Raw genomic sequence first — 12,015 nt, 5'->3', positions numbered from 1 at the left:
ATTTGTGCTCATCCTTCATGATTAGTTCCATTTCTTCAGTGGGGACACTGCAATGCATGCACGCAGGCAAGGAAATTCACTGCTCTGCGTTTTTTTTTTCTGTCAGCGATTTCAATGCAATAAATATCTTCTGGTACAAAGAGGACTTCATCTTTCCTGTCACGCGAAACGTTCAAAAAATTTAAAGCAAGTGTATTTTCATTTAGTGCTTTATTATTTTCTTGAAATCACGAAATCTTTGTAGGCTTCGGATAATTACAAAACCAAAGTGATGTGCTTTGTATTGCCTTTTTCTAGTTATTCCTTGAGCATTAGAGCAACGCGGAGTTACTTTTTTTTGCGAGTAATGATTCTGACGGCACCGCAGACACGACGCCAAAGTTTCGCTGCCCTGCGTGCTTCCACTGCTTTCTTCTGCCACTTTGGAAGGCCAAATGCAATCGCAGGTGTTGTTATCTTCACTGTGTGAGTGTTGAAAGCGGTGTGTGCGTGTCTTGCAACTTCCCCGAGCAGAAAGAGATCCCGGCAGGCAGTTGCCACAGCCGTAACTTTCTCTTCCTTCACCCGTGCGCAGTTGATTGCCGCCGAAGGAGAGCAGAAGTCGTCTCGAGCCCTGAAAGAGGCCGCGGACGTGATGTCCCTAAGCCCGGCAGCCCTGCAGCTGCGCTACCTTCAGACACTGAACACCATTTCCGCCGAGAAGAATTCCACCATCATCTTCCCGCTGCCCATAGATTTCCTCGCCTGCTTCATGCCTGACAAGAAGAAGCATCGGGCCATGGATCCGGACCCGTAGGCCCGGCATCCTTTCGAATCGACCGAGAGCTTTGACATCACGTCAAACCGGTTCGTATAGCCCGCTGATGGCGGCTATAAAGGTCGGGCCTCTGGCGGGCACTGCGCTGGTGCCTCGCGTCTTGCACCCTCCACGGGAGGGGGCTAAGTGCACCGGCGTTTGTTGCGCTCTGTTGTTGCACGCGTGCTTGAAGGAAAGTTGCAGGGTTGGTACAAGTTGTTTTGGAGAGAAAAAAGAAAAAGAGCTGTTAAAAGTGCGTGGACATGTTGACGGAAGCTTGTTAACGGTCGACGGGTCATTTCGTCCGCTCTCCCGTGTTTGCGCTGATGTTATGGAGAGCGGCGGTCGTTTTGCTGATGTTCGTTGAATTTGATCATGTTTGTGGGCAAGCCTGCCGACTCGCACAGTCGCAAAAAGGTGCGCTCTAAGTTATGCGTATTTCATGCGCATGTTATACACTAAACTCTGAATTTAACATGCGGAAGTTGAGATAGGCTTAGACCGCCGCCACCATGTCGATTACTATCGTCGTTATGAAAAAAAAAAAAACAGCGTCTACAAGTAATGAAAATGTGCCACATTAATTTTTGAGAGCTCCGATGCAAAGCATTCATGTTCTTTTCATGCCTAAATGCATCGGACTAAAAAAAAAGCTAACGAAAAAAAATGGTCAGTACCTTTAACCTAAGCCTTAAAACTTCGTTTAATAGACGATATGATGAATAGAGGCATACACGGACAGAGGCGGAATAGATTTCATAATTTACCAGAATCCCTGTGCTATGGTTGAATCTGTCCGGAGTCATTCGATCAAGAACAGAAATGTGCTATTCGGCTGAATTTCCCAGCGATTAATATTACGTTTTAAAAACATGGTCAGATAATTTTTAACCGTTACACAATTGAATCATTCCATTGTTTAGTAAGGCTTTGAAGAAGGCCGTTTTCACTGAAAGGTACGTTTCAAATTCTGCGAAACAAAAACATAGCGCATGTTTTCAGATGTAGACGTTGATATACAACAAGAGAACTAACTTTAATTCATTTGAAAAATGCACCGGATTTTAACTGCGCACTTAGCTGTGCTTTTAAGAGGGAATATGATTTTGAGAAGTTAAAAACAGGAACTGCCACATCATTTAAACGCTATCATTGCTAGGGACGGACAGGAAATAAGCAGTTATTTACCGAAAATCGCATGACCTTAATGTATTCGCTTTTTGTCCCAGGACATTTGTTTGCGAAAAGTGCGAAAACAGTGTCGCCGAGCAAAATTTATCAACATGCGACGACAAGCAAAAAAGTGTGGTAACTCTTAGGTGGCTTAGAAAACGAAAATCTATGCATAACCGTACATAGAGAGTGAATGTCACTGGTGATGCATTCGCGTCTTTCTTTCGCGAGCACTTGCGCTACAGCAACGCCATCAGCTCACAAGTCCCTCGTGTGATTTAGATTGCAATGCTCGACGACACTGGCTTGAGTGCACCCAAGCGACACACGCTGCACAATAAAACGTCATAGCATGCAGTGCCGCCTCGACGGCAACCTTGGGGCGTGGAGAGGAGGCCGATGTCACGTGACTGTCATGCAAGAAGCACTCCGACGGAAGTTTAGCTCCACTTTGCGGGAAGGTGGAGAGGCGCGGGTGAGAAGCTGTCGGCCCCTGCTGAAGGTAACGTCCGGCTGAGAATGGAGCCCATCCCGGCTTCTGGCTTCTCCGCAAGCGGTGGCGTTCCGCGAAAACGGCGGAGGCGGCGAGTGCCATCCCAGCCCTTCCGTGGTGGCGAGGCCAGTCGGAAAGCCGAGCCCTTGAACGCACGCGCAGTTTTCCCCTCTGGGGCCGCCCTGTTGGGTGCGCGCGCTTGCCGCGCCAACGCTGCCAGACTGGTCGCTCTCGGGGCATCGTTGGTCGTGCCACTGAGATGCGATAGCGGTATTCAATCAGCATTGGATAAAATGATCGTCTTCCTAGGTTGCTCGAGTCCTGAAAAAAAAAACACAAAACTGCTTAAGTTACGCTGTCTGTTTATTAGCCTGATGCAAAACACTCCGCATCGCTATGATTCGAGGCAAACAGCTGCGCGCAGACAGACGCGTCTTTTTCGTTTGCTGCTGCGAGCAGACGAAAAGTAGACGTCGAGTAGACGATGTTCACATGCGGACTAAGACTCAAATAAGCGTGTAGACACGTTCTATACGCTAATCCACAGGCAGGGGATAGGAAATTAAAAATACAGGAATCGAGAAAGCCCGAATGAGAGAAGCCAGAAGGGAAAATGGAGGACCGTGAACTTCTGAACGGTCTTTTCATTCCTCCTTTCTCCCCTCTTCTTGTTATGTTGCCGAAGACGCAAGCGCATTTTTTAAAACTAGTAAAGCATAGCTTGTACAGAACACATGGTGGAAGTTCTCGGAAATATCATCTTTGATAGCTAGTGACTTTAATATGGGGAGTGCAGTAGTTATTTTGTTTCTGTGAAAACTATCTCAGCCCTAAAGACAGCGCAAGATCTAAAATCGAATAAAACATCCCCATTATTGTAGCTTGTAGGAGCCGAGGAGAAGGTACTGCTGTTTGTTCAGGAAAAGAATGATGACGTGGTACCTCCAAAGGAAGCAGACAGCGTGAAAAAACTATTAAATCTCACCTCTTTTTCTGCTAGCCGGTGGGACGACACTGAGAGCGTCAAATCACCACTCTGGCAGCGCTGGTTTTACCTAACGTTCACTGTCCTCTGCTGCCCATCGTCCAGAAAGGGAAGGCTCCTTTACACAGCGCACACAAAAAAAAAGTGTCGTGAAAACCGCACTGCCACCGAAAGAGTGCAATGTGTTTTGTACGGAATGTAACGAATGCAGAGCTGATTACACACGCGGCGCACTGAAAGCTCGAGTCACTGGCCACAGCAGGCAGCGTGCATGCACAAGAGAAAGGGACAGGCTCGGAAAAAAAAATTGAAATTGGCAGAAATGTGCATGCTCAAACTTGTTCACACTACTACGTATAAATGCGCTCTCACAGAGTGACAAATGCGGCATGATTAGCTGACATACGTAAAGCTGATGCCTGAACATTGTTTTTTTTTTTCGATCGCAGGTTCCAACAACGTAAATTTAGGTATATGCAAGCGTTGCTGTACAGTGCACTGAAAACTTATCTTACTTATCAGGCCTCACTGCTTCTGGTTTAAAGTGAATGTAAGCCTCTTGCACTAGGTATCCTCCATCGGAGTGGCCGATTTGGAAGGCCGGTAATCGAAGTTCAGAAGCGACTCCTGCAAGGAAGTCATTAACGCTGCCTCGCGGTGCCAGTGACTCAAACTGGAGCGAATGAGAAGCACAAACTGCCTGCTATTTGCAACGCCATCTAGGAGCGAGAGAAGAACGTGCCATGCGTGCCAGGAAGCAATTTTGTTTCGCTGCTTCCCCGCAGCAGTCGTCGGATTCTGACGGTCCTGCGACGAGCGAGCGTTCAGGCCGACGCGATCGCGCGCACCGCATGCACCCCCCCCCCCCCCCCCCCTCCGACTCCGAGATCACTGTATTTCTTCTGCTTTTATTTTTTTCTCAGTTCGTTTTTGTAGCTAAAGGTCGCGATCGTGTACTTCAACGACTGACGCGACAAATAAAGGTCTGCTCGAAGGGGAGGACGTCAAAGAAAAAAAAAAGAGCTACACGCGCGAACTTTCGCAGTCGAACGCGTGGAGTAACTTTTGTAAACCTATAGTGTCTAGATCTGAGGTACACTTCGAAAGTTAATCCTGTAGCATAGCAAATTAATCTGTTGCTACGGCAATATGTTGAGTTATTGGAACGCCTTGAATGATTTAAAGTGGGCAGAGTGGCACAGTAAGTTTCTTGATGTATACTTTTCGTTTGTTTGCGAAGGGCGAGCTGTCAGGTTAATTAATCCAGGTATGGGCGCCAACTTCCTAACCTAGCGGTTATCGGACACATCAAACTACGTCGCCGCTGCCAAGAACTTTGCATTTACGGCTCGAAAGGCCCTAGCTGTGTAATTTGAACACTGATCTAAAAAAGGTGGTGTGCCTCAGTTGCTAGGCCTGTATAATGTTTAAGTGAAGTGTACTCTAAGGCTATGTACGCTTGATGTACATCTCAGAGCACGCATTTAGCAGGCATTCAATAAAACAGGGATGCCGATTTCTCTCAAGAAGCCGTGGCATTTATTCGCTCAAGTGTGCGTCATTTCATCCTGGGTGACAGCTTCAGCCCTTCAAACTTTCAATCTTCAAGGTCAGGTATTATCGTAGCTCCAGTAGATGTGAGGTCCTTCATGTTTTAACGTTAGGCGGGACACGCCCTAGGTGGACGCTGACTCAGACGCAATAGCAAAAGCGCATTTTCAAAGTACTGCATTCACAACTGCATTTAAGGGTGTAGTGGTATCAAGTTTGTCTTGAGTGTTATACTAAGTTCTCTAAACAGCGTGAGAAGTGATATCCCCGCCCTTATACAAGTAAGGGTCCTTTGCGTATGTAGAAGCCTGCGTTTACAGTTTGCATATACTCACTATTCGCCATCGCCTTGTTGAATTATGCTAATATCCACATGACCACAGGCTTATCGGCTCACTGCGTGGTTAGTTTACGTGATAGATTTCCTAATTTATCCTGTTAGCAAATATAATGTAGGCATAATTATCAGAAAACCGATATCCCGTGACAACTGGTCTCCTAATGCATAACGCTGTAGTAACAGTTTATGTGACGCGCTTGTCTGTCTGTAATGAAATAACGGTTATTTCTCCAATCACCTGTAGTTTGTAAGTAGCGACCTGCTTGTCTTAATGCACGTAAGCAGCTGATTACAACGCGCACGGCAAATAACAGCAGAAAATATATGTAACTGTTTCTAGACAAAGTCGATGGTAACTTTGGAAAGTATTTTTGTAGTCCAACATATCTGCGAATTAACCTTACTGCATTTATTCCACGTTCCTTTGCCGATAAGACGGGAAAAAAATAAGTCGTGGGAAACGCGCTTAGGACTTAGCTTTCAAGGAACCTGGCGTCTTATACGGAGAGATAAAAGCACGCATATACAAAGCCACATCGGAGGTGCAAATGAGGCAGGGGTGGACTCTGAATTGGCCACATTCAACGGGAGGAGGCTTGTTTCAAGTGAGTTCTGTCGCACCTCGGCCAGAAAAAGGTCAACACCGGCGTTGCCCCAATGGCTCGCTAAAGTCCCTCAATGTAAGCAGGAAGCTGCCGTCGCAGGATGGGCCAAATTATAGCGTTCCAACGTATCAGCGGTCAGAAAAAAACCGTCAAGTCCTACGTAAAAGTGACTTTATATTCGAGTGCCGTTTGGAAAAAACAATAAAATCCGGCGAAGACGGGGAAACCAGCGAAAGGCCTGGATGGTGTGCACAGTGGCCCTTTGCTCTAAGCACACGCAAACACAGCAAAGACAGAACGCGAAAATGTACATACAGATCGCACTACATCGACATCGTTCACTTTTCTTGATATGCAAGTAGAGCTACGCCCTCTGTGGAAAGAGGAGAGTAGCGCAGAGATGAGTCCTCTTTCCTTTCGGCGTCGTGCTTGATCCCCCGCTGTTTGGAGGCGTTCCTGTGCAGCGTCGCCTGTGTAGCACAAGCTGCCGCCCTGTTTATCCTGTGAGTGTTGTTGGCATTTGACCATGTATACGCTTCCCTCCTTGCCGGATGTCTGCTTATGTACAATGTTTATAGACCTGGGAAATAAATTCAAGTTCAATTGTGCGCTCCTTGCGGACGTCATACTTGCGTGTTCCGGGCGATGCGCGGAAAGCACATCCCTCAGACACTGGTATTTTTCTGCATCGTGGTGACGGATGAAGAACAGGGAGATATTTCGGCCACTTCCATCACCGGCGTGAGACACAGATGGGAAGTGTTATTATGGGCAGTTGGTGTTCGCTACAGCGTTTTCACTTATGACTGGAAGAATAACAAGCAGTTCACTGATTTATACCAGTTATCGCTGGAACTGCTTAATAGGAGCCAATATACAGACCGCAGAACAAGGTCTGTGTATAAGGAACTTCTTCCAGAAGAAGTGTGTCAATAAATTAAACGCGGCATTTGAAAGTTGACATGGCCACCTTCATTTTACTTGCCAAATATATTCATTGTTCCGGGAAAAAAAATCTTTTCCGAACTGACAAACGGGTCTCGGCTTTGTGTACACGTTACAACTTGCAAACCGTTAGAGAAATATGTTCCTGCCTTCAATAATGCCAGAAAAGCGCTGTGCTTGAATTCGTTTTATCAACGCCCTCGCGGGAGAAAGCAAAGCAGGAAGCTGTAAGTCTTCAGACGTTGCTTCGGGCACTGTTTTTTTTTTGTAAAAATTAACTCAGTGAATTGTTCCGAACGCATTTAAACGAGCAAATGATGGACCGCGCTAGAATCTTACTCATTTTTTACGTTGTTTCTCTATAGAAGAAAAAATTCTTTGTTTCCCTTTGTTTTCCCCAGCGTTCGCCGAGTATAACACCTCCAGTATTGTCTTTGCCGTCTACCGCGTCTGATGAGTGCTATTTATTTGTCGTTCTCAAGTGGCGTGTGTTCGACTCTAAGCAGTGCCGGCCGGCGGGACAAAGCGAACGGCGCAATTTCGACGAGTTTGGCTGCGCCTTGCCGGTAACATGAACCTGCGCCTAACTGTGCCATAAGCGGTGCCAAAACAGCAATTGCGTGCTATGCAAACGAGTCACCTTCCAGGCCAGTCTCCTCTCAGCGCTTGACAATATCAACAGCGGAAATCCCAAGTCAGCTCAGCGCGTCGGGTAAACACTCTTAGGGTTAATTAATGGCTGACTCACTCCTGGAGATCGGTCTTCGCAAATCGAGGTACCCTGGTCATTTGCCACAGCGTATGATGACAGCTTGGTCAGAGCACTTTGCTCCAGAGCCGGCCCAGCTGCTGCTTATGGTTCTGGATCCTTCATTAGCGAAAGGTAAGTATAATTAGTCTGGCAGTGAGCGTGCCGGTTTTGTGTCTCCCGAGTTTCTTTCTTTTTTTCCTTTTTCCCTGTCGCACTTGCGGCCATTTGAAACATCTGCATGCTAGTTCGCTTGAATATGCGCCTCTAATTTCTTCGTAACGACCCAGGAACTGCGGAAAACCGGGGTGTGTCCCCGCCCGCGCTGCTGCCGATGAAGTGCACGCGGAACCAGCTGCATCTGTGCGACTCGGGCTACTCCCCATCTCCCCCCTCCCCCTCCCCCCCCCCCTTCACTCTCTCCCTCCCGGCCGCAGTCTTCGAATTTCTGCTGCTGCTGCCGCTGCCGAGGCCTCCCTCGGTGCGCCGGCAATCGGCCCAGGGGGACAAATCGTTTTCTTCCGCCCTGGGCAACGCCCCTCTCCCCCCCCCCCCTCACAAGCGCACAGTTCCACCCTCTCCAGCACCGAAACCGCAGGCGCACAAAACAAGCATCTACAGATTCTAAAATAGACCAGCACTGTGTTTTAATGATTTTTAATTCTCATAGGGTGGAAGAAATGGACAAACAGTGGCCTTGGTTTTGAAATTGCTGAGCGAGGCCTTCTTTTTGTCGAGCCGTGCGGTATTTTAAAATTAGATCGTTAATCGAGCAGTGCACGCTTGATAATGTTTCGTCTGTTTTTTTTTCTTTATTTTTGGGCTGCGCTCGGCCGTTAGAAGTCGACAAAGAAAGCAAACACGTACTGAGCATTCGAGCGGCTGGCTCGGTGTTTGGGCGACCCGTCGCTAAGTGCCCCAAGCTCACTGCTGAGAAAAAAAAAAAGTTTTATGCTGAAGGCTCCTGCCCAGCACTGCGCGTGCTGGAAATTTGCTGACTGGTGGTCTCGTTGACTACGTGTCCCATTGAGCACGTTTACTTATGCGAAAGGTCGGGAGTTGAATCAACGACGTTCGCTGGACGCTGTGTATGCGAGCTGAAGTATAGATTCATGTGGCGGCCAGGCTAGGTTTCTATTTACAGATGCTAAACAACGTTTATGTGAGTCCCCACGTTGTGAGTTGACGCTAGTGACAATAATCAAATTTCGCTTATGAATCAAATTATTGATATCGCAAATTATTAAGACAGAACGGAATGTAATACCACCATGAATATTGTCCGCTCATTTGGCTCCGGCCGGACGCCTGAATAACTCTTCTAGACAGTCAAGCCTTATGGAAGTCAGCGGAAAGCATTACTAAAGCATCTTCATCTCTGTCTGACACGTAAGTTTAGGAGCCGAAGCTCTTAAAGGTTAGCCTGGCAGTAAACACTGCTCGAGCCGACGACCCACATTAACTCGCAGTCTCGAGGTTTATTCGGTGGAGAACTAAAGGCACCCTAACTCATCAAATTCTCACGAATGACTCGCTTCGCGGAACTTCCGATTACGCGGGGCTTCCTCCTCTGCGCAGGGCTTCTATTATGCGGCCGGCTTCGCCTATTCACTGTCGGCGACGCTGTTTTCCCCTTTAGCGATTCCCTCGCATTATCCAGCCTGCTGTGATGAAGCTGCTTTTTACAAAGTACTTGAAATGCTGCTGTAGTACCGGCGATGACATTCGTTGCGATTTCATAACACCCACCCCCTAACGCATGATGCAGAGTCCGAGTTCGGCCAAAGAAAGTTTGCTGGCAGTGTAGGCATCGAGAACAGATGTATGTTGAACAGTTCGCAGGTACATCTCGAAGGCGCACAATGTAATTTAGACGATGTGAATATGCGCAGCTACCTAAATCTCAGCTGTCTCAATTTATTGATCGTTTTTGTTCCTTACGCTCCCTAATTCTCAAAACAAGGTTACGGCAAGCAGCATTATTCACTCCGCACTGGCAAAGCATGGTTGCTCGGAGGCCCCAATTTTGCTGCGGCGGACGCCTCTGACCCACATTTAATGTTCATGTCCTCACGCAGTTCCCCGAGAATCGCAAAGACCATGTAGCCTCGCATAGCAGGTACGTTGCCAGCGGCACGCATTAGCGGTACACCGCCAGGTGCAAAACGCATGAAGAGTATATTACTGACTTCGACTAACACCTGGTTGCGTTTTTTGTGTGTCTTTGCGAACTTAAATTAAAGTAAGCATGGCCTAGGTTTGATTACGTTATATCTTGGTAGAGAATTGCAGGCATCCTTCATTAACGTACGGTGTTTCCGTTACTTCGTTTTTATATTTTTGCACCCCGAAAAATGACGTAAGGGAAGCCGTTCGCGATGAACTTAATGAAATCCCGTGGAGGCGAGCCGAGCTTCTCGTGGACTCTTTCCAGCTAGCTTTGTGCGATAACTGGTGGGTTGAGCCATGTAAGTGTCCTTTGCTCGCAAACTTGCGACTTCTGCTTAAGACTATGGCCAACACAATCATGCCCGTGCAAAGAGTCCTTTTATTCTCCTATTGGTTGCTGCGGCGAAGACGCCTCTCCCACGCATGGAGAGGACTTCCAAAGCGTGAGAAACCGTTTGTAGGATAAAACTTTCTTCACTTAAGGTTGAGAGGATAATTTCTGCGGCATCCAGAGCTGTCGTTGTGTCAGCATCGCGGTCTCTCGTGACACGACAAGACGCGCATACACCTTGACTCCGCCACGGCAGCGACAGTACCAGACACGGGCTGCGGCCCGAATTCGCCCTGGGCAGCTTCGCTTTTCTACACCGACGGCAACTTTGACCTTTGTCGCACTGATCGCGTGATTTCTGTACGATACGCGAAGGCGTATCATGCTCCCCACGTGAACGTCGGTCCCACACCAGCACACGGGCCAGAAATAAGTGAAAAAGGATCCGCATGCCTTGGCTCTCAAAGTAGTAGTTTAGCACTTACTTACATGTGCTAATAATGTAGACACGTTGCCGTCACAATTATCTCGCACTGTGGATAGAGGCATTAGGCGGCACAAAGCACACAAAGCCACAAGAAGAAGACAACTCCGGATAGCGCACGTATGGCACCGGTAACAGAAAATTAGAACTTTTTGAGAAGCAGGAAAAGAAAGGAGCCTGAAATGCAGTATGTTCCTGCCAAGTGTGGCGCCGACAGTTTATGGACAAAGAAAAAAAGAATCGTGCTACGCGATGTGCGTACGCCAACAAAATGCGGCCAGTTGAGGGGTGTAGTATGCCATCGTTGCTATCAAGTGCAATTCTGGGAAAATTACCGGGTGCCCAAAGTAATGGAAAGCCGCCCCAGTATCCGTTTATCCAGCAATGCTAACAAGCCACATCTCCCGCGTTAATGGGAAATTCTGGAAAGAGGGGCCTTCACCATGAAAGGTAATTATTTTTCACGCTCTTGTATACTGCTATAGCTTTACGCCTCACGGATGCAAATAAAAGCACATTTGGCAATGATTTGAGAGTATGTCTTCTTTTTTTTTCTGGAGCTTTTGTGACCGTATTACCTTTGCGTGCAGGATGGCATGGCTCTTTTTATGAAGCCGTTATTTTCGGCGAAACGAGGGGGGAGGTGCGCCCTTGGAGTTTTAGCTGCATTTCATCATTTGATTTCTTTAAAAAGTGCGCTGTATGCAATAAATTTTACCGCAAACCAAAATGGCTAACGTGTCAATACGCTTGCAGTAAATAAATAAGTAAATAAATAAATGAGTAACGATGGCAGACTGCCGGCCTGCAGGTTATTCACTGCATTGATAGGTCGATTTATTATCACGAGTTAACGGCACAAAATTTAAATGTGAATAGGAAAATACGCAGTTAATAAAATAAAAGTACAGTTGTCTTTTTGTTGCTCTCAGTAGGCGAAAAAATACATGGCTTCCACACAAGCTATTGCGCTGACATCGGCTATTTTCTTTATCACATTTTACACTAGGGGAAATAGGGAGTACGTTCACAAGCGCGCGCTGTCGTAAAAAGAAATAAAAAAATTGGCAGCGTATAGCATTAACTGTATCGAAGAAAACTGCCGAAGGTCTGACATAAAAGGGAAATATTACCGGGCTAATTTTTTTTTTGACCCTCTGTATAAGTTTCCGTAGTCTGTCCTCTCGCCACCGTTTCATTAATTCGCTGTGTTTCGACGTTGCGCCACTACACCACCAGGCCGCAGTGCTGCTGCGTGTGCACGACGCAGCGCCATAGTTTACTTCGGAAATGGTAGCCCGCCAGTTCGGCTTCCCCTCTGTGAAAGTCAACCGGGTAGGCGAACATCTTCGCTGACTGGCGCTCGTCCGCCAGAACGGCTGATGGACCGTGTAC

The 12,015-nt window shown here is 47.3% G+C and overlaps 1 protein-coding gene across 2 annotated transcripts in view; it reads left to right on the top strand.

Annotated features, from left to right (window-relative positions):
* LOC144114092 (band 7 protein AGAP004871-like) overlaps window positions 1–6,551 on the top strand; it is a 170,398-nt gene extending 163,847 nt beyond the window's left edge. For both annotated transcript variants that reach the window (XM_077647582.1, XM_077647581.1), the window contains one exon: window positions 575–6,551. In XM_077647582.1, the coding sequence (XP_077503708.1) occupies window positions 575–796 (222 nt within the window). In that variant the 3' untranslated portion in view covers window positions 797–6,551. The remainder of the gene's footprint in view (window positions 1–574) is intronic.
* The last annotated feature ends 5,464 nt before the right edge of the window (window positions 6,552–12,015 follow it).

This window comes from Amblyomma americanum, chromosome 1 (genome assembly GCF_052857255.1).
Source record: "Amblyomma americanum isolate KBUSLIRL-KWMA chromosome 1, ASM5285725v1, whole genome shotgun sequence".
Lineage (NCBI taxonomy): Eukaryota > Metazoa > Arthropoda > Arachnida > Ixodida > Ixodidae > Amblyomma > Amblyomma americanum.
The sequence above is the reverse complement of the archived record's forward strand: the minus strand, read 5'-3'. Positions and strand labels throughout refer to the sequence as shown.